The following is a 21646-nucleotide window of genomic DNA, read 5'->3' on the forward strand; positions in this document are numbered from 1 at the left end:
TGTGTATAGTGTGTGTATAGTGTGTATAGTGTGTGTGTATAGTGTGTGTATAGTGTGTGTGTATAGTGTGTGTGTATAGTGTGTGTATAGTGTGTTAGTGTGTGTGTATAGTGTGTGTGTATAGTGTGTGTGTGTGTATAGTGTGTGTGTGTGTGTAGTGTGTGTGTGTATAGTGTGTGTATAGTGTGTGTATAGTGTGTGTATAGTGTGTGTGTATAGTGTGTGTGTATAGTGTGTATAGTGTGTATAGTGTGTAGTGTGTATCAGGGCTGTGGAGTCGGAGTCGTGGAGTCGGAGTCGGAGCTCATTTTGGTGGAGTCGGAGTGGGAGTCGGAGTCGGTATAAAATGCACCGACTCCGACTCCTAAAATATATAATAAATTGGGGACAGGAGTGCAATGCAGAATGTGCTGAATATTTTACTAAATAACAACATTTAGTATAATGCTTATATTTAAGTGAAACATTTATTGTAGTACAATGTGAACATCAGACATTTAATTGTTTTTATGATACAATAATCAAGATATTTGGATAGAACATAAAATATTTATTGGAATACAACTTTAGAACACAAAAAAACTAATAAATTGTAAATATGTAATATATATAATATATATATATATATATATATATATATATATATATATATATATATATATATACAGTGTATATACACACAAGATATATATGTAATCTACTGTATATTACATAGTGTATTACATATTTACAATTTATTAGTTTTTTGTGTTCTAAAGTTGTATTCCAATAAATATATTTTATGTTCTATCCAAATATCTTGATTATTGTATCATAAAAATTATTAAATGTCTGATGTTCACATACACATATTCATGTACTACAATAAATTTTTCACCTAAATATAAGCAATATATGTAGGAGTCGGAGTCGGAGTCGGTGCAAGAGAATTTGAGGAGTCGGAGTCGAAGGTTTGGCTTACCGACTCCACAGCCCTGGTGTGTATAGTGTGTGTGTATAGTGTGTGTGTATAGTGTGTGTGTATAGTGTGTGTGTGTATAGTGTGTGTGTATAGTGTGTGTGTGTATAGTGTGTGTGTGTATAGTGTGTGTGTGTATAGTGTGTGTGTGTATAGTGTGTGTGTGTGTGTATAGTGTGTGTGTGTGTATAGTGTGTGTGTGTATAGTGTGTGTGTGTATAGTGTGTGTGTGTATAGTGTGTGTGTATAGTGTGTGTGTGTGTATAGTGTGTGTGTGTATAGTGTGTGTGTGTGTGTATATAGTGTGTATGTGTGTATAGTGTGTGTGTGTGTGTGTGTGTATAGTGTGTGTATATAGTGTATAGTGTGTGTAGTGTGTGTATAGTGTGTGTGTATATAGTGTGTGTATAGTGTGTATATATATATATATATAGTGTGTGTATAGTGTGTGTATACAGTGTGTATAGTGTGTGTGTATACAGTGTGTATATAGTGTGTGTATACAGTGTGTATATAGTGTGTGTGTATATAGTATGTGTAGTGTGTGTGTATAGTGTGTGTATAGTGTGTGTATAGTGTGTGTATAGTGTGTGTGTGTATAGTGTGTGTGTGTATAGTGTGTGTATAGTGTGTGTGTGTATAGTGTGTGTGTGTGTATAGTGTGTGTGTGTGTATAGTGTGTGTGTGTGTATAGTGTGTGTGTGTGTATAGTGTGTGTGTGTGTATAGTGTGTGTGTGTGTGTGTATAGTGTGTGTATAGTGTGTGTATAGTGTGTGTATAGTGTGTGTATATAGTGTGTGTGTATATAGTGTGTATATAGTGTGTGTGTGTATATAGTGTGTGTGTGTGTATAGTGTGAGTGTATACTGTGTATAGTGTGTGTGTATAGTGTGTATAGTGAGTGTGTGTGTATAGTGTGTATGTATATATAGTTTGTGTGGGTATATAATGTGTGTGTGTATAGTGTGTGTGTGTGTGTGTGTGTGTGTGTGTATAGTGTGTGTATAGTGTGTGTGTGTATAGTGTGTGTGTGTGTGTGTATTGTGTAGTGTGTGTCGTGTGTGTGTGTGTGTGTGTGTGTAGTGTGTATGGTGTGTATATAGTGTGTGTGTATACAATGTGTATATAGTGTGTGTGTATATACTGTGTGTGTGTATAGTGTGTATAGTGTGTGTGTGTATATACTGTGTGTGTGTATAGTGTGTGTATATAGTGTGTGTGTGTGTGTGTGTGTATATAGTGTGTGTGTATATAGTGTGTGTGTATATAGTGTGTGTGTGTATATAGTGTGTGTATAGTGTGTGTGTGTGTATAGTGTGTGTGTATATAGTATGTATAGTGTGTGTATATAGTGTGTGTGTAGTGTGTGTGTATATAGTGTGTATATAGTGTGTGTGTATATATATAGTGTGTATAGTGTGTGTGTATATAGTGTCTATAGTGTGTGTGTATAGTGTGTGTGTGTATAGTGTGTGTGTGTGTGTGTGTATAGTGTGTGTATATAGTGTATAGTGTGTGTAGTGTGTGTATAGTGTGTGTGTATATAGTGTGTGTATAGTGTGTATATATATATATATATATAGTGTGTGTATAGTGTGTGTGTATACAGTGTGTATATAGTGTGTGTATACAGTGTGTATATAGTGTGTGTATACAGTGTGTATATAGTGTGTGTGTGTATATAGTATGTGTAGTGTGTGTGTATAGTGTGTGTGTATAGTGTGTGTGTATATAGTGTGTGTGTGTGTATAGTGTGAGTGTATACTGTGTGTATAGTGTGTATAGTGAGTGTGTGTGTATAGTGTGTGTAGTGTGTGTGTGTGTGTGTGTATATAGTGTGTATAGTGTGTGTGTATAGTGTGTGTGTATAGTGTGTGTATATAGTGTGTATATAGTGTGTGTGTGTGTATAGTGTGAGTGTATACTGTGTGTGTAGTGTGTGTGTGTGTGTATAGTGTGTGTGTATAGTGTGTGTGTATAGTGTGTGTGTGTATAGTGTGTGTGTGTATAGTGTGTGTGTGTGTATAGTGTGTATATAGTGTGTGTGTATAGTGTGAGTGTATACTGTGTGTATAGTGTGTATAGTGAGTGTGTGTGTGTGTGTATATAGTGTGTATATAGTGTGTATAGTGTGTGTGTATAGTGTGTGTGTAGTGTGTGTATAGTGTGTAGTGTGTGTGTGTATATAGTGTGTGTGTGTGTATAGTGTGTGTATATAGTGTGTGTGTATATAGTGTGTGTATAGTGTGTGTGTATATAGTGTGTGTGTGTAGTGTGTATAGTGTGTAGTGTGTGTGTGTATATAGTGTGTGTGTATATAGTGTGTGTATATATAGTGTGTGTGTGTATAGTGTGTGTGTGTATAGTGTGTGTGTGTATAGTGTGTGTGTGTATAGTGTGTGTGTGTATAGTGTGTGTGTGTATAGTGTGTGTGTGTATAGTGTGTGTGTGTATAGTGTGTGTGTGTATAGTGTGTGTGTGTATAGTGTGTGTGTGTATAGTGTGTGTGTGTATAGTGTGTGTGTGTGTATAGTGTGTGTGTGTGTGTATATAGTGTGTGTGTGCTCTGAGGCGCGCCCCTGACCTCGAGGCTCTGAGGCGCGCCCCTGACCTCGAGGCTCTGAGGCGCGCCCCTGACCTCGAGGCTCTGAGGCGCGCCCCTGACCTCGAGGCTCTGAGGCGCGCCCCTGACCTCGAGGCTCTGAGGCGCGCCCCTGACCTCGAGGCTCTGAGGCGCGCCCCTGACCTCGAGGCTCTGAGGCGCGCCCCTGACCTCGAGGCTCTGAGGCGCGCCCCTGACCTCGAGGCTCTGAGGCGCGCCCCTGACCTCGAGGCTCTGAGGCGCGCCCCTGACCTCGAGGCTCTGAGGCGCGCCCCTGACCTCGAGGCTCTGAGGCGCGCCCCTGACCTCGAGGCTCTGAGGCGCGCCCCTGACCTCGAGGCTCTGAGGCGCGCCCCTGACCTCGAGGCTCTGAGGCGCGCCCCTGACCTCGAGGCTCTGAGGCGCGCCCCTGACCTCGAGGCTCTTCTCTTCCAGTGATGAATGTGATCACAGTCGATGATTATAAGAACACGTATTGGCCGAAGCTGGAGAGCGCCATTGATCAGCTGCTGAGCCAGAGCCCCGGGGACTATATACCCATCTCCTATGAGCAGATCTACAGGTAATGTCCTGTGCAGGCGGAGCCCCCCTCCTGCCGGTGCAGCCCCTCACTTCTGCCTGTCTCTTCCAGCTGCGTGTACAAGTGCGTGTGTCAGCAGCACTCGGAGCAGATGTACAGCGACCTGATGTGTAAGATCACCGGTCACCTGGAGAAGGTGTCCCTGGAGCTGCAGGTAGGGCGCGGCCCGGGCCTATGTGCTCATTCCTGGGGCCCTGACCTAGAGTAATACTGGCCTCAGGGAGCCGCCGGTCAGGGGGGCATGTCTGCCTGGAAGGCTCGCCCCTGCAGCGGGACGGCACAGAAATGGGTGGCACCGCAGGGTGTAGCCACACGGGGGAGGGGGGTAGATTGTGTCGGCCTCATGCTTTTGGGTGGTTATACAGTGGGGTAAATATTTCATCCGCTGCCAGTTTTCCCACCTACAAAGAATAGAGCGGTCAGAATAAAATTAAGAAAAGCCCATTGTATGATTTCAATGAATCAATAAAATGCAAATTAGTGAAGTATTAGATCACCGACCAATCAGCAATTACTGTCTCACAGACCTGTTATTTATCTGTAAGAAGCGCCTCCTCTGCCCTCATTACCTGTGTTACTGGCACCTGTTTGATCTCGTTACCTGTATATTAGACGCTTGTCCACACAATTAATCACACTACGACCTCTCCACCATGGCCAAGACCAAAGAGCTGTCTAAGGACACCAGGGACAAAGTTATAGACCTGTACAAGGTGGGATGGGCTGCAGGACAATAGGCAAGCAGCTTGGTGAGAAGGCAACAACTGTTGACACGATTATTAAAAAACAAGCAAACACAAGATGACTGTCAATCTTACTCTGTCTGGGGCTGCATGCAGGATTTCACCTCATGGGGTAAGGACGATTCTGAGAAAGGTCAGGAATTGGCCCAAAACTACACATGAGGACCCGGTCAATGACCTGAAGAGAGCCGGGACCACAGTCTCCAAGATTACCATTAGGCCCTCTTCAAACGTCTGAGTTTCAGGTACGTGTGACATCAGTTTTTAACACGGATGCCACACGTACCCATGTTGTTCTATGGTGGTACTCAAGTGCGTGTTTTCTCATGGACTGTGTGGCCCTGTGTTTCTCTGCACGCACACACTGAGACCTGTCTGTCCTTTGTCTGGCAGCATGGGTGTGACACGGCCCGTACACTGATGTGATCCGTCTGACACGTACCGGAGAAAACATGTGTCTGTGAAATAGAATGAATTTTTATACTCGCTTGTTTCCAGCGCTGCCGTCACTTCCTTCTGACCCCCGCTCATTATACTTATTGCATATGCTCTACACCGAGGACCTGGAAGCAGCAGCAGCCCCGGAGACATCAGCGCCAGGGACAGGTGAGTATCCAGCAGTGATGTCAGGAGGTCATCGGAGTATGCAAGGAGCTGAGATGACCTCCTGACGACTCCCCCACTACCGCGGGTGTAGCGACAGTGACTTCACGGGTTCATTGTGAACTCCGATTAACCCATAACGTCTCTGCTGCGCCTGCACACCCACTGTGTGCACCTGTGGTGCCTGTGGTGACCTGGGCTGACCTTATGAGGTCCAGGGCACCGCAGTGTGTGTGCCTGCAGGGGCTGCTCTCCATTCACTGTGCCAGCAGTATGGGATGGACATGAGCCCCCCTAATTGGATGACGGCAGACCAGGAGGACGGCTTTCACAGGGAAATAAATACATTATTTTCTCTTCTGTCGCAGATGACGTTACCTACAATGAAAAGTACAGCCCACTCTATTCTATGTAGGGGGGACTGCGAAATCAGCAGCGGATCAGATCCTGCGCAGTAATGGAGGGGTCTGGATCCTGCGCAGTAATGGAGGGGTCTGGATCCTGCGCAGTAATGGAGGGGTCTGGATCCTGCGCAGTAATGGAGGGGTCTGGATCCTGCGCAGTAATGGAGGGGGTCTGGATCCTGCGCAGTAATGGAGGGGTCTGGGGTCCGGATCCTGTATAGTAACCGAGGGGTCTGGGGTCCGGATCCTGCGCAGTAATGGAAGGGTCTGGGGTCCGGATCCTGTATAGTAATGGAGGGGTCTGGGGTCCGGATCCTGTGCAGTAATGGAGGGGTCTGGGGTCCGGATCCTGTGCAGTAATGGAGGGGTCTGGGGTCCGGGTCCTGTGCAGTAATGGAGGGTTCTGGGGTCCGGATCCTGTGCATTAACGGAGGGTTCTGGGGTCCGGATCCTGTGCAGTAATGTAGGGGTCTGGGGTCCGGATCCTGTGCTGTAATGGAGGGTTCTGGGGTCCGGATCCTGTGCAGTAATGTAGGGGTCTGGGGTCCGGATCTCGCGCAGTAATGGAGGTGTCTGGGGTCCGGATCCTGTGCTGTAATGGAGGGGTCTGGGGTCCGGATCTCGCGCAGTAATGGAGGTGTCTGGGGTCCGGATCCTGTGCTGTAATGGAGGGGGTCTGTGGTCCGGATCTCGCGCAGTAATGGAGGTGTCTGGGGTCCGGATCCTGTGCTGTAATGGAGGTGTCTGGGGTCCGGATCCTGTGCATTAATGGAGGGTTCTGGGGTCCGGATCCTGTGCAGTAACTCTTTCCTCCCTGTGGTGCAGGCGACCTCCCCGGAGCTGTATATAGAGAAGTTTAACCTTGCCCTCAGCCAGTATATGGGGGCTCTGCACAGCATCGTCCCCCTCTTCATCTATATGGTAAGTCTTCATCCCCGTCCTCTTTCCCGCCTCTCGCCCCCCTCCCTGGCTTTATGTCGCCCCCTCCCTGGCTTTATGTCGCCCCCTCCCTGGCTTTATCTCGCCCCCTCCCTGGCTTTATGTCGCCCCCTCCCTGGCTTTATGTCGCCCCCTCCCTGGCTTTATGTCGCCCCCCTCCCTGGCTTTATGTCGCCCCCTCCCTGGCTTTATGTCGCCCCCTCCCTGGCTTTATGTCGCCCCCTCCCTGGCTTTATGTCGCCCCCCTCCCTGGCTTTATGTCGCCCCCTCCCTGGCTTTATCTCGCCCCCTCCCTGGCTTTATCTCGCCCCCCTCCCCTGGCTTTATCTCGCCCCCCTCCCTGGCTTTATCTCGCCCCCTCCCTGGCTTTATCTCGCCCCCTCCCTGGCTTTATCTCGCCCCCTCCCTGGCTTTATCTCGCCCCCTCCCTGGCTTTATCTCGCCCCCTCCCTGGCTTTATCTCGCCCCCTCCCTGGCTTTATGTCGCCCCCTCCCTGGCTTTATGTCGCCCCCTCCCTGGCTTTATGTCGCCCCCTCCCTGGCTTTATGTCGCCCCCCTCCCTGGCTTTATCTCGCCCCCTCCCTGGCTTTATCTCGCCCCCTCCCTGGCTTTATCTCGCCCCCTCCCTGGCTTTATCTCGCCCCCTCCCTGGCTTTATGTCGCCCCCTCCCTGGCTTTATGTCGCCCCCTCCCTGGCTTTATGTCGCCCCCTCCCTGGCTTTATGTCGCCCCCTCCCTGGCTTTATGTCGCCCCCTCCCTGGCTTTATGTCGCCCCCTCCCTGGCTTTATCTCGCCTCGCCCCTCCCCTCCCCCGTCATGTAAAAAAAAAAAATATATATATATATAATATATTTTCTCCAGAACAAGTTTTATATAGAAACTAAGCTGAACAGAGACCTGCGAGACGAGCTGGTGCTGCTGTTCACCGAGCACGTGGCCGAGAAGCACATCTACAGCCTGATGCGTAAGTGTCCACCCCCCCCCCAGCTCTTTACTAGCAGCCCCCGCACAGGATCCGCTCACCTCTGCTCCTTCCTTCCAGCACTGTTACTGGAGGCACAGGCCACGCCATTCCAGATCACCCCCCTCCACCATGGCTGCCATTGTCAAGGGTCTGTACACGCTGAGGCCAGGTAACTGCACCGCCCCCCATATCACCTGATCCAGGGTCTCCTGTGTGTAGTGACCCCTCGCCCCCTCGTATCTCCTGATTTGGTGTCTCCTGCGTGTATTGCCCCCTCGTACCCCCCTAAATTGGGGTCTCCTGTGTGTAGTGACCCCTTGCCCCCTCGTATCTCCTGATTTGGGGTCTCCTGTTTGTATTGGCCCCTCGCCCCCTCGTATCGCCTGATTTGGGGTCTCCTGTGTGTATTGGCCCCTCGTGCCTCCTGATTTGGGGTCTCCTGTGTGTATTTGCCCCTCGCCCCCTCGTATCTCCTGATTTAGGGTCTCCTTTGTGTATTGGCCCCTCGGCCCCTCGTATCTCCTGATTTGGGGTCTCCTGTGTGTATTGGCCCCTCGCCCCCTCGTATCGCCTGATTTGGGGTCTCCTTTGTGTATTTGCCCCTCGCCCCCTCGTATCGCCTGATTTGGGGTCTCCTGTGTGTATTGGCCCCTCGCCCCCTCGTACCCCCTAAATTGGGGTCTCCTGTGTGTAGTACCCCCTCGTATCTCCTGATTTGGGGTCTCCTGTGTGTATTGGCCCCTCACCCCCTCGTACCTCCTGATTTTCGGTCTCCTGTGTGTATTGGCCCCTCACCCCCTCGTATCTCCTGATTTGGGGTCTCCTGTGTGTATTGGCCCCTCACCCCCTCGTATCTCCTGATTTGGGGTCTCCTGTGTGTATTGGCCCCTCGCCCCCTCATATCTCCTGATTTTGGGTCTCCTGTGTGTAGTGGCCCCTCGTATCTCCTGATTTGGGGTCTCCTGTGTGTATTTGCCCCTCGCCCCCTCGTATCGCCTGATTTGGGGTCTCCTGTGTGTATTGGCCCCTCGCCCCCTCGTACCCCCTAAATTGGGGTCTCCTGTGTGTAGTACCCCCTCGTATCTCCTGATTTGGGGTCTCCTGTGTGTAGTGGCCCCTCGCCCCCTCATATCTCCTGATTTTGGGTCTCCTGTGTGTAGTGGCCCCTCGCCCCCTCATATCTCCTGATTTTGGGTCTCCTGTGTGTAGTGGCCCCTCATATCTCCTGATTTGGGGTCTCCTGTGTGTAGTGGCCCCTCGCCCCCTCATATCTCCTGATTTTGGGTCTCCTGTGTGTAGTGGCCCCTCATATCTCCTGATTTGGGGTCTCCTGTGTGTAGTGGCCCCTCGCCCCCTCATATCTCCTGATTTTGGGTCTCCTGTGTGTAGTGGCCCCTCATATCTCCTGATTTGGGGTCTCCTGTGTGTAGTGGCCCCTCGCCCCCTCATATCTCCTGATTTTGGGTCTCCTGTGTGTAGTGGCCCCTCATATCTCCTGATTTGGGGTCTCCTGTGTGTTTGGGCGCTTGCAGTAATATTTGCGCCTCTTTTCTATGGCCGCTCGCTCTTTCAGATTGGGTCCAGCTGGCTCCAGCGCTTTTCTCCAAGTTCATCCCCAATATTCTGCCCGCGGCCGTGGAGTCAGAGCTGCAGGATTACGCCGCTCAGGACCGGAAGCTGCAGCGGGATCTCCTGCAGAACGGATTCAACAGGTGAGAGGGCGGAGCCACGGTGATGTCATCACCTGCGGGCGGGTGACGCATAAAATGGATCTGATTGAGGGATCTTGTGGGTTTGTGGCGGTTCTGGAGCTGCTGGGGGCGCTGGGATCTGACTTGGTGGGGCTTATCCAGCTCTCACCCCGAGGGTTCATCACTTCTAGCCTTTCTGCCCCTTTAAACCAGCATTATGCTTCCCACATTCGTCTTCACGGAGGCGCACAGCCCCTTAGGGGCTCATTATGGATCGGCGGGATGTGGCCATCATGGGGGTCTGTCATGCCCCCCCCCCACTGCTGTTTACATATCTGCCTTATCTTCTCTCCTCAGAGGTGACCAGTCCCGAAAACGAGCAGGAGACGAGCTGTCCTACAGTAAGTACCGTCATGCACACAGCCGTGTGTGTATATATACAATATACACAGTGAGAAAAAGTCATTAGTGAGCCCCTAATTGTGCGAGTTCTCCCCTTATAAAGATGAGTGGCCGGCCACTCGACATCAGAGGTGACCACAACCGGGAGAGGGAAAATGAGAAGATCCAGAAAATCCCCGCCTCTGATTTGGGAAGATTTTTTTTGCAAATTATGGTGGAAAATAAGTATTTGGTATAAACAGAAGCTTTGTGTGTCCCAGACCTGTAGCCTCTGCTATAGGAGGCTCCTCTGTCCTCCACTCATTACCTGTAGGAATGGCTCCTGTGTGACCTTATCAGTATAAAAGACATCTGTCCACAACCTCACACAGCCAAACTCCACTATAGCCCTGCACCAGGCTGGGAAGACTGAATCTGCAATAGGCCAGCAGCTTGGTGTGATGAAATCAATTGTGGTAGCAATAATAAGAAGATGGAAGACATAGAAGACCACTGATATTCTCCCTCAATCTGGGGCTCCACGCAAGATCTCACCCCGTGAGGTCAAAATGATCACAAGAACGGTGACCAAAAATCCCAGAACAACCATAACAAAGGCTATGATCAGTAACACACTATGCCATCAGGGACTCTGATTCCGCAGTGCCAGACGTGTTCCCTGCTTAAGCCAGTACATGTCCGGGCTCGTCTGAACCTAGAGAGCATTTTGATTATCCAGAGGAGTATTGAAACACAACTCGTGTTTGGAGGAGACAGAATGCTGAGTTCCATCCAAAGAACACCATACCTACTGTGAAGCATGGGGTGGCAACATCATGTTTTGGGGCTTCTCTGCAAAGGGACCAGGATGACTGATCTGTGTACATGAAAGAATGAATGGGGTCATTTATCGTGAGATTTTGAGTGCAAACCTCCTTCCATCAGAGGAGATCTGCATGGATGAATAGGCCAACATACCACCTACAGTGTGTGCCAACCTTGTGAAGACTTAAGCTGGGTTTACACACTGCAACATCGCAAAGGACATCGCTGTAACGTCACCGGTTTCGTGACGTAACAGCGACCTCCCTAAGTCTCTGTTGAGTCGCTGGTGAGCTGTCAAACAGGCAGGCCTTGGCAACGAGGCAACAGCGATCCGGACCTGCAGAGCGACCTCGCTGGTTGTTGGGGACGTTGTAAAGCTGCTATTTGAAAGGGAAGTCGCTGTAAAGTCCCCTTTACACACTGAGACTTTGCTGCACAGCGGGAAACAAAGGACCAAAGAATGGTCCTGAACGATTTGTAGCGATCAGCAACTTCACAGTGGGGGCCGGGTCGCTGATGCGTGTCACACACTTCAATGTCGCTGGGGAGGTCGCTGTAACGTCACAAAACCGGGGACGTTACAGCCATGTCGTTTGCGGTGTTGCAGTGTGTAAACCCAGCTTTACGGAAAACGTCTCACCTCTGTCATTGCCAACAAAGGATATAGAACAAAATATTGAGATGAACTTTTGTTATTGACCAAATACTTATTTTCCATCATAATTTGCAAGTAAAATCTTCCAGAGAGATGTTGTTGTCTGTAGTTACCAAGTGTTTGTGTAGGCGCTGTACATGTTCTGGGTGTTGTCTGGGTGTGACGGGGGGTGAGAGCGGTGTTGTATGTGTGTTGCGTGTGTTGCGTTGTTTGTGGAGCGCTGTGTGTCTGTAGCGTTGTGTGTGTGTTGCGCGGTTTGTGTGTGTGTGGTGTGTTTTGGGGGGAGGTATGTTTTGAGCAATGTGTGTGTTGTGCGGTATGTGCGTATATTTGTGTGTGCCGCGGTGTTTGTGTGTTGGGTGTTGTGTGTGTGCAGCGTTGTCTGTGTGTGTGGGTGTCTGTGTAGGGCAGTTGTTTGTGGTTCCCAGTGTGTGTGTGTGTGTGTGGTGTGTTGTGCAGTGCGCGCGTGTGTGTGTGTGTGCATCAGCCTCTCTTCTCTCAGCCTACCTCTCCCAGCCTCCCTCCTCCCAGCCTCCCTCAGCATCAGCCTCCCTCTCCCAGCCTCCCCAGCATCAGCCTCCGCCAGCATCAGCCTCTCTCCTTCCAGCCTCCTCCAGCATCAGCCTCCCTCTCCCAGCCTTCCCCAGGATCAGCCTCTCTCCTCCCAGCCTCCGTCCTCCCAGCCTTCGTCCTCCCAGCCTTCCCCAGCATCAGCTTTCCCCTCCCAGCCTCCCTCAGCATCAGCCTTCCCCAGCATCAGCCTCTCTCCTCCCAGCCTCAGCCTCTCTCCTTCCAGCCTCCCCCAGCATCAGCCTCTCTCCTTCCAGCTTCCCTCAGCATCAGCCTCCCCTTCCCAGCCTTCCCCAGGATCAGCCTCTCTCCTCCCAGCCTCCTTCCTCCCAGCCTCCTTCCTCCCAGCCTCCCTCAGCATCAGCCTTCTGCTCCCAGTCTCCCCCAGCATCAGCCTCCCCATGCATCAGCCTCCACCAGCATCAGCCTCTCTCCTTCCAGCCTCCCCCAGCATCAGCCTCCCCTTCCCAGCCTTCCCCAGGATCAGCCTCTCTCCTCCCAGCCTCCTTCCTCCCAGCCTCCCTCTCCCAGCCTCCCTCAGCATCAGCCTTCCGCTCCCAGTCTCCCCCAGCATCAGCCTCCCCAAGCATCAGCCTCCACCAGCATCAGCCTCTCTCCTTCCAGCCTCCCCCAGCATCAGCCTCTCTCCTTCCAGCCTCCCTCAGCATCAGCCTCCCGTTCCCAGCCTTCCCCAGGATCAGCCTCTCTCCTCCCAGTCTCCTTCCTCCCAGCCTCCCTCAGCATCAGCCTTCCCCTCCCAGTCTCCCCCAGCATCAGCCTCCCCAAGCATCAGCCTCCACCAGCATTAGCCTCTCTCCTTCCAGCCTCCCCCAGCATCAGCCTCCCCATGCATCAGCCTCCACCAGCATCAGCCTCTCTCCTTCCAGCCTCTCTCCTTCCAGCCTCTCTCCTTCCAGCCTCCCCCAGCATCAGCCTCCCCTTCCCAGCCTTCCCCAGGATCAGCCTCTCTCCTCCCAGCCTCCTTCCTCCCAGCCTCCCTCTCCCAGCCTCCCTCTCCCAGCCTCCCTCAGCATCAGCCTTCCGCTCCCAGCCTCCCCAAGCATCAGCCTCCACCAGCATCAGCCTCCCTCGTCCCAGCCTCCCCCTCCCAGCCTCCCCCAGCATCAGCCTCTCTCCTCCCAGCCTTCCCCATGATCAGCCTCTCTGCTCCCAGCCTCCTCCAGCACGCCGTGCTCCTCTGCCGACACTCACCCACACCCGATCGCATCCACTCACACACACCCGATCGCATCCACTCACACACACCCGATCGCATCCACTCACACACACCCGATCGCATCCACTCACACACACCCGATCGCATCCACTCACACACACCCGATCGCATCCACTCACACACACCCGATCGCATCCACTCACACACACCCGATCGCATCCACTCACACACACCCGATCGCATCCACTCACACACACCCGATCGCATACACTCACACACACAGACACTGACGATATCGCACATACACGCTTATACTCACAACATCCGGGGATATCACATGCTTCTGGCCATGTGATCCTCCCGGCAGGTCCTGGAAGCTCACAGCACAGTATCGCCGCCGAGAAGCAAGCGATATCCCAGGATGTTGTGAGTATGTGGATGCGATGTGATGTGTGTGTGTGAGTGAGTGTGATCTGATTTGTGTGTGCTGTTATGTGTGTGCTGTTATGTGTGTGCTGTTATGTGTGTGCTGTTATGTGTGTGCTGTTATGTGTGTGCTGTTATGTGTGTGCTGTTATGTGTGTGCTGTTATGTGTGTGCTGTTATGTGTCTGTATTTTCCGCCGCTGCAGGACCTTGATGTGTGGATGCGATGTGATGTGTGTGTGAGGTGTGTGTGAGAGTGAGTGTGAGCCGGTGTACACTGGTAACTATGATACACATCGGGTAACTAAGGGACCTTAGTTACCCGATGTGTATAATGGTTACCAGCTTTCACGGCCTCCGTGAAGATCCCAGCATCGCAAGGTTATGTGTGGCGCTGCTGGGATCCTGACGGAGCCGGTGTAGAAGCAAGCGATATCCCAGCATGTTGTGTGAGTGAGTGTGAGTGTGAGTGTGAGTGTGAGTGTGCCAGAGCGAGCGTGCATTGCGTGAGGGGGCGGGGCCTGCAGAGAGCCGGGGCGAGAGGCCAATCCGTGTGGGGGGGCGGGGCCATGGCGAGCCCAGCGGCCAATCAGCTTTGTGTCACCGTAAGGACACAATTTCGGAGCATGACAGATAGACAGACAGACAGACAGACAGACAGACAGAATAAGGCAATTATATATATAGATAGATATACACATGCATATATCTGTAGTATGCGTGTGTGTGACATATATACTATATATCTATACTGGTGTGTACATATATCTCTACTGTCTGTGCACAGTGGATATAATCTACACGCCCTTAGAAAATCGCAGGATTTTATGTGGAATAATCCTACAAGAAACCTCCATTCAGGACTTTTTCCGCTTTTGTTGTCGCTCATCTGTACAAATTCAAAATAAAAATAGGTAAAATACTATGGTTGCATAAGTGTTCATACCCGTGTCGCTGTTCTTGGAGGATTTTCCTGGCATTTTCTGCTGTGTAAACGGCTGACAACACAGCAAAGGGTCTTACTGTGGAAAGTGATCAGGCAGGAGTAAAAACCTTTTCCAGAAATGAATCTACCATGGACCCTGTGAAGACGTCATCAAGAAGTGATGATTGCAGTGAGTGGACGACCCTCAGAAAGTGAAGAAAATCAGCACAGGAGACTGCAAGTGGCGACAGCAACAATCTCTGCAGGAACTCTGTCCAGTCCTGGTTGTGTCCTGCATGTGACCACAATCTCCTGTGCTCATGTGTCCGGCCTGTGGGGTGGGGGGGCAAGACAGAAGCACAACCAGGCCGGCTGTGTTCTGCCAAAACCTCCATCACATCGGCCACAAGCAGGAAACGTTCTGTCTGATGAGACTGAGGGAGAACTTTGTGCCCAGAAGATCCCCCTCCCCACAGTGAGGCCTGGTGGGGGCAGCGTTGGGCTCTGGGTTTCAGTAGTTGGAACTGGGGCTTTAGTCCGGTGGGAGGGGCATATGGACAGAACATGTATTGTTATGGACATGATTATGAACTGTTATGAGTATTAAGAATTATATGAAGATATCCAAAAACCAGACTTAAGATGGTGCTTGAAATATGCACCACATCATAAGACTCAGCAGACATAAGACTCAGCAGACCTCATTAGACGCACCGGACATCATAAGACTCAGCAGACATAAGACTCAGCAGACCTCATTAGACGCACCGGACATCATAAGACTCAGCAGACCTCAGTAGACTCACCGGACATCATAAGACTCAGCAGACCTCAGTAGACTCACCGGACAGTCTGCACTTTCATGTGTAAAGTGAGTCCAGCTGACTTGGCTTAATATAAATGATGAAACCAGTATACAGTATACATACATATATGGCAGAAGGAGCTCTTGTTACAGGGTACCCTATAGGAGAGGTGCTGCGTGTTCTTGGCTCCAGACGACTGATTACTTGTATCTTACTTTCTGCAATGATCGCGGTCACATGTGCAGCCTGGCTGTCTACATCCCTGGCCTCTGGATGAAGGAGTGCACGCTGCTGACACATGGCTCCATGATGTGGACGCAGACGGATTGAAGGTGTAGATGCACAACGTGGATTGCATCACCTATAAATGATGTCCTCCCGTAACAGTATCCGGCAGTTTTACATCAAAACCTTCCGGCCTCTGCTACATAAAGGAACCGCACCTCTCACCACAACAACCCTGAGCGACCTCCAGATCATCAAGCGGAAAACAGCGGCTTCACCAGGACAAGATGGACGTGCTGGAACAGCCGAGGGAAGGCCAAGGGGAAAGCTGTGGTGACCAGAGGAGGGCGCTGTACCCAGGAGACCCCCGCAATCTGTGAGGAGGAGGCAGAGCTCGGGGATTCTAGAGGTGATAGCCCCCGACCTACAAAGACTGAACCTGCCAGAAATACACAGGGGGATCTGAGGAGGGCGCTGAACACAGGAGACCCCCGCAATCTGTGAGGAGGAGGCAGAGATCAGGGATTCTAGAGGTGATAGCCCCCGACCTACAAAGACTGAACCTGCCAGAAATACACAGGGGGATCTGAGGGGGGCGCTGTACACAGGAGACCCCCGCAATCTGTGAGGAGGAGGCAGAGATCGGGGATTCTAGAGGTGATAGCCCCCGACCTACAAAGACTGAATCTGCCAGAAATACACAGGGGGATCTGAGGGGGGCGCTGTACACAGGAGACCCCCGCAATCTGTGAGGAGAAGGCAGAGCTCGGGGTTTCTAGAGGTGATAGCCCCCGACCTACAAAGACTGAACCTGCCAGAAATACACAGGGGGATCTGAGGGGGGCACTGAACCCAGGAGACCCCCGCAATCTGTGAGGAGGGGGCAGAGATCAGGGATTCTAGAGGTGATAGCCTCCGACCTACAAAGACTGAACCTGCCAGAAATACACAGGGGGATCTGAGGGGGGCACTGAACCCAGGAGACCCCCGCAATCTGTGAGGAGGAGGCAGAGCTCGGGGTTTCTAGAGGTGATAGCCCCCGACCTACAAAGACTGAACCTGCCAGAAATACATAGGGGAATCTGAGGGGGGCGCTGAACACAGGAGACCCCCACAATCTGTGAGGAGGGGGCAGAGATCGGGGATTCTAGAGGTGATAGCCCCCGACCTACAAAGACTGAAGCTGCCAGAAATACATAGGGGAATCTGAGGGGGGCGCTGAACATAGGAGACCCCCGCAATCTGTGAGGAGGAGGCAGAGATCGGGGATTCTAGAGGTGATAGCCCCCGACCTACAAAGACTGAACCTGCCAGAAATACACAGGGGGATCTGTGGTGACCAGAGGAGGGCGCTGTACACAGGAGACCCCCGCAATCTGTGAGGAGGGGGCAGAGCTCAGGGATTCTAGAGGTGATAGCCCCCGACACACAAAGACTGAACCTGCCAGAAATACACAGGGGGATCTGAGGAGGGCGCTGTACACAGGAGACCCCCGCAATCTGTGAGGAGGAGGCAGAGCTCGGGGTTTCTAGAGGTGATAGCCCCCGACCTACAAAGACTGAACCTGCCAGAAATACACAGGGGGATCTGAGGAGGGCGCTGTACACAGGAGACCCCCGCAATCTGTGAGGAGGAGGCAGAGATCAGGGATTCTAGAGGTGATAGCCCCCGACCTACAAAGACTGAACCTGCCAGAAATACACAGGGGGATCTGAGGAGGGCGCTGTACCCAGGAGACCCCCGCAATCTGTGAGGAGGGGGCAGAGATCAGGGATTCTAGAGGTGATAGCCCCCGACCTACAAAGACTGAAGCTGCCAGAAATACACAGGGGGATCTGTGGTGACCAGAGGATGGCGCTGTACACAGGAGACCCCCGCAATCTGTGAGGAGGGGGCAGAGATCAGGGATTCTAGAGGTGATAGCCCCCGACCTACAAAGACTGAACCTGCCAGAAATACATAGGGGAATCTGAGGGGGGCGCTGAACACAGGAGACCCCCGCAATCTGTGAGGAGGGGGCAGAGATCAGGGATTCTAGAGGTGATAGCCCCCGACCTACAAAGACTGAACCTGCCAGAAATACACAGGGGAATCTGAGGAGGGCGCTGTACACAGGAGACCCCCGCAATCTGTGAGGAGGGGGCAGAGATCAGGGATTCTAGAGGTGATAGCCCCCGACCTACAAAGACTGAACCTGCCAGAAATACACAGGGGGATCTGAGGAGGGCGCTGTACACAGGAGACCCCCGCAATCTGTGAGGAGCGGGCAGAGATCGGGGATTCTAGAGGTGATAGCCCCCGACACACAGACTGAACCTGCCAGAAATACACAGGGGGATCTGAGGGGGGCGCTGAACACAGGAGACCCCCGCAATCTGTGAGGAGGAGGCAGAGATCAGGGATTCTAGAGGTGATAGCCCCCGACCTACAAAGACTGAACCTGCCAGAAATACACAGGGGAATCTGAGGAGGGCGCTGTACCCAGGAGACCCCCGCAATCTGTGAGGAGCGGGCAGAGATCAGGGATTCTAGAGGTGATAGCCCCCGACCTACAAAGACTGAACCTGCCAGAAATACACAGGGGGATCTGAGGGGGGCGCTGTACACAGGAGACCCCCGCAATCTGTGAGGAGCGGGCAGAGATCAGGGATTCTAGAGGTGATAGCCCCCGACCTACAAAGACTGAACCTGCCAGAAATACACAGGGGGATCTGAGGAGGGCGCTGTACACAGGAGACCCCCGCAATCTGTGAGGAGGGGGCAGAGATCAGGGATTCTAGAGGTGATAGCCCCCGACACACAAAGACTGAACCTGCCAGAAATACACAGGGGGATCTGAGGGGGGCGCTGTACACAGGAGACCCCCGCAATCTGTGAGGAGCGGGCAGAGATCAGGGATTCTAGAGGTGATAGCCCCCGACCTACAAAGACTGAACCTGCCAGAAATACACAGGGGGATCTGAGGGGGGCGCTGTACACAGGAGACCCCCGCAATCTGTGAGGAGCGGGCAGAGATCAGGGATTCTAGAGGTGATAGCCCCCGACCTACAAAGACTGAACCTGCCAGAAATACACAGGGGAATCTGAGGAGGGCGCTGTACACAGGAGACCCCCGCAATCTGTGAGGAGGAGGCAGAGATCAGGGATTCTAGAGGTGATAGCCCCCGACCTACAAAGACTGAACCTGCCAGAAATACACAGGGGGATCTGAGGAGGGCGCTGTACACAGGAGACCCCCGCAATCTGTGAGGAGGGGGAAGAGCTCGGGGATTCTAGAGGTGATAGCCCCCGACCTACAAAGACTGAACCTGCCAGAAATACACAGGGGGATCTGAGGGGGGCGCTGAACACAGGAGACCCCCGCAATCTGTGAGGAGCGGGCAGAGCTCGGGGATTCTAGAGGTGATAGCCCCCGACCTACAAAGACTGAACCTGCCAGAAATACACAGGGGGATCTGAGGGGGGCGCTGTACACAGGAGACCCCCGCAATCTGTGAGGAGCGGGCAGAGATCGGGGATTCTAGAGGTGATAGCCCCCGACCTACAAAGACTAAACCTGCCAGAAATACACAGGGGGATCTGAGGGGGGCGCTGTACACAGGAGACCCCCGCAATCTGTGAGGAGCGGGCAGAGCTCGGGGATTCTAGAGGTGATAGCCCCCGACCTACAAAGACTGAACCTGCCAGAAATACATAGGGGGATCTGAGGAGGGCGCTGTACACAGGAGATCCCCGCAATCTGTGAGGAGGGGGCAGAGATCGGGGATTCTAGAGGTGATAGCCCCCGACACACAGACTGAACCTGCCAGAAATACACAGGGGGATCTGAGGAGGGCGCTGTACACAGGAGACCCCCGCAATCTGTGAGGAGAAGGCAGAGATCAGGGATTCTAGAGGTGATAGCCCCCGACCTACAAAGACTGAACCTGCCAGAAATACACAGGGGGATCTGAGGAGGGCGCTGTACACAGGAGACCCCCGCAATCTGTGAGGAGCGGGCAGAGATCAGGGATTCTAGAGGTGATAGCCCCCGACCTACAAAGACTGAACCTGCCAGAAATACACAGGGGGATCTGAGGAGGGCGCTGTACACAGGAGATCCCCGCAATCTAGGAGCAGTAGAGGAGGGGGAGAGATCACTGCAGGTTTACAGTGCCTTGCGAAAGTATTCGACCCCTTTAAATTTTTCAACCTTTTCCCACATTTCAGGCGTCAAACATAAAGATAAAATGTGAATGTTCTGGTGAAGAATCAACAACAAGTGACACAATTGTGAAGGTGAACAATATTTATTGCTTATTGTAAACTTTTGTAAGAAAATAAAACTGAAAATTGGGGCGTGCAATATTATTCATCCCCTTTACTTTCAGTGCAGCAAACTCACTCCAGAAGTCATTGAGGATCTGTGAATGATCCAATGTTTCCTAAATGACTGATGATGATTACCGTAATTTTCGGACTATAAGACGCACCCTGGTTTTAGAGGAGGAAAATAGGAAAATAACATTTTAAGCAAAAAATGTGGTCATGACACACTGTTATGGGGCGAGGATCTGCCGCGACACTGTTATGGGAGTAATGTCCCCAAATTGTCTGCTAAGGTACCCCAGCCTGGTAATAATCCTCCTGCCTTGTATATGATCCCCATCCTTGTATATATGTACCCCATCCTGGTATATATTCCCATCCTGCTATGTACTCCATCCTGGTATATATTCCCATCCTGCTATATACCGCCATCCTGCTATATACCGCCATCCTGCTATATACCGCCATCCTGCTATATACCGCCATCCTGCTATATACCCCCATCCTGCTATATACCCCCATCCTGCTATATACTGCCATCCTAGAATATGCCCCCATCCTGCTATACACCCCCATCCATCCTTCTATATGGCACCATCCTGCTATATACCCCCATCCATCCCTCTATATACCCCCATCCTGCTATATGGCCTGTATCCTGTGTCACACAAAAAAACCCCAAACGTTTATACTCGCCTTTCCTCGCTCCATGCAGCATCGCTCCTCCACCTGTCAGTGCCGGCAGCAGCGCCGCTGATCTGTGTGGAGCCGTCACCGTTGTCTGCAGCATCGCTCCTCTTCCTGTCTGACTGTCAGTTGACCTGCGTGGAGACTAGCGGCGCGCACAGTGATGACGTCATCGCTGTGCTCACCGCTCTCTACACAGATCAGCTGGCCGACAGACATGAGGACATCGCGATGCTGCAGGGAAGTGACCGGTGAGTACACCGTAATATTCACTGCGCCCGTGCTTCTGATGATGCGCGGGGAACAGGGAATACAGCCACATATTATCACTCCAGGCTGTAGTTGCCAGGGGTGATCATGCGGGCCGGCTGTTAATTATGTGCGCTCCCCCCGCCCACCTGTCAGCGTTGGCTTCAGCGCTGAGGGATGATGGGCGGGAGGACGGGCGTGCATATGTAATGAGCGGGCCCACGTGGTCTTGGCAGGCGCTGCTACAGTTTGCTCGTGCCTCCGATGACCCGCTCCACCGCAGCAGCCTCATTCCCCGCAACCACATTCAAACTATGAGACACACCCCCCATTTTCCCCCTACATTTGGGGGGGGGATGGGGGAGTGCGTCTTATAGTCCGAAAAAAATACGGTACACACAGGTGGCTTATATTTAAGTCTCCGTATAAATGCCCCTGCTCTGTGATAGTCTCATTGTTCTGTTTAAAGCATAGAGAGCACCATGAAGACCAAGGAACACAACAGCCAGGTCCGTGATACTGTTGTGGAGAAGTTTGAAGCTGGATTTGGTTACAAAAAGATTTCCACAACTTACATCCCAAGAAGCACTGTGCAAGCGATCATATTGAAATGGAAGGAGCATCATACCACTGCAAATCTACCAAGACACGGCCGTCCATCCAAACTATCACCTCACACAAGGAGAAGACTGATCAGAGATGCAGCCAAGAGGCCCATGATCACTCTGGATGATCTTCAGCTGAGGTGGTAGAGTCTGTCCATAGGACAACAATCAGTCGTACACTGCACAAATCTGGCCTTTATGGAAGAGTGGCAAGGAGAAAGCCATTTCTCAAAGATATCCATAAAAAGTGTTGTATAAAGTTTGCCACAAGCCACCGGGAGACACCAAACATGTGGAAGAAGGTGCTCTGCTCAGATGAA

The 21646-nt window shown here is 51.7% G+C and overlaps 1 protein-coding gene across 1 annotated transcript in view; it reads left to right on the forward strand.

Annotated features, from left to right (window-relative positions):
* CACUL1 (CDK2 associated cullin domain 1) overlaps positions 1–21646 on the forward strand; it is a 66655-nt gene that overhangs the window by 14852 nt on the left and 30157 nt on the right. Inside the window, 8 exon segments of the mRNA XM_075352172.1 lie at positions 3997–4123; positions 4193–4295; positions 6717–6812; positions 7694–7796; positions 7875–7915; positions 7917–7965; positions 9370–9508; positions 9845–9888. Coding sequence (XP_075208287.1) covers positions 3997–4123; positions 4193–4295; positions 6717–6812; positions 7694–7796; positions 7875–7915; positions 7917–7965; positions 9370–9508; positions 9845–9888 — 702 coding nt within the window.

This window comes from Anomaloglossus baeobatrachus, chromosome 5 (genome assembly GCF_048569485.1).
Source record: "Anomaloglossus baeobatrachus isolate aAnoBae1 chromosome 5, aAnoBae1.hap1, whole genome shotgun sequence".
Lineage (NCBI taxonomy): Eukaryota > Metazoa > Chordata > Amphibia > Anura > Aromobatidae > Anomaloglossus > Anomaloglossus baeobatrachus.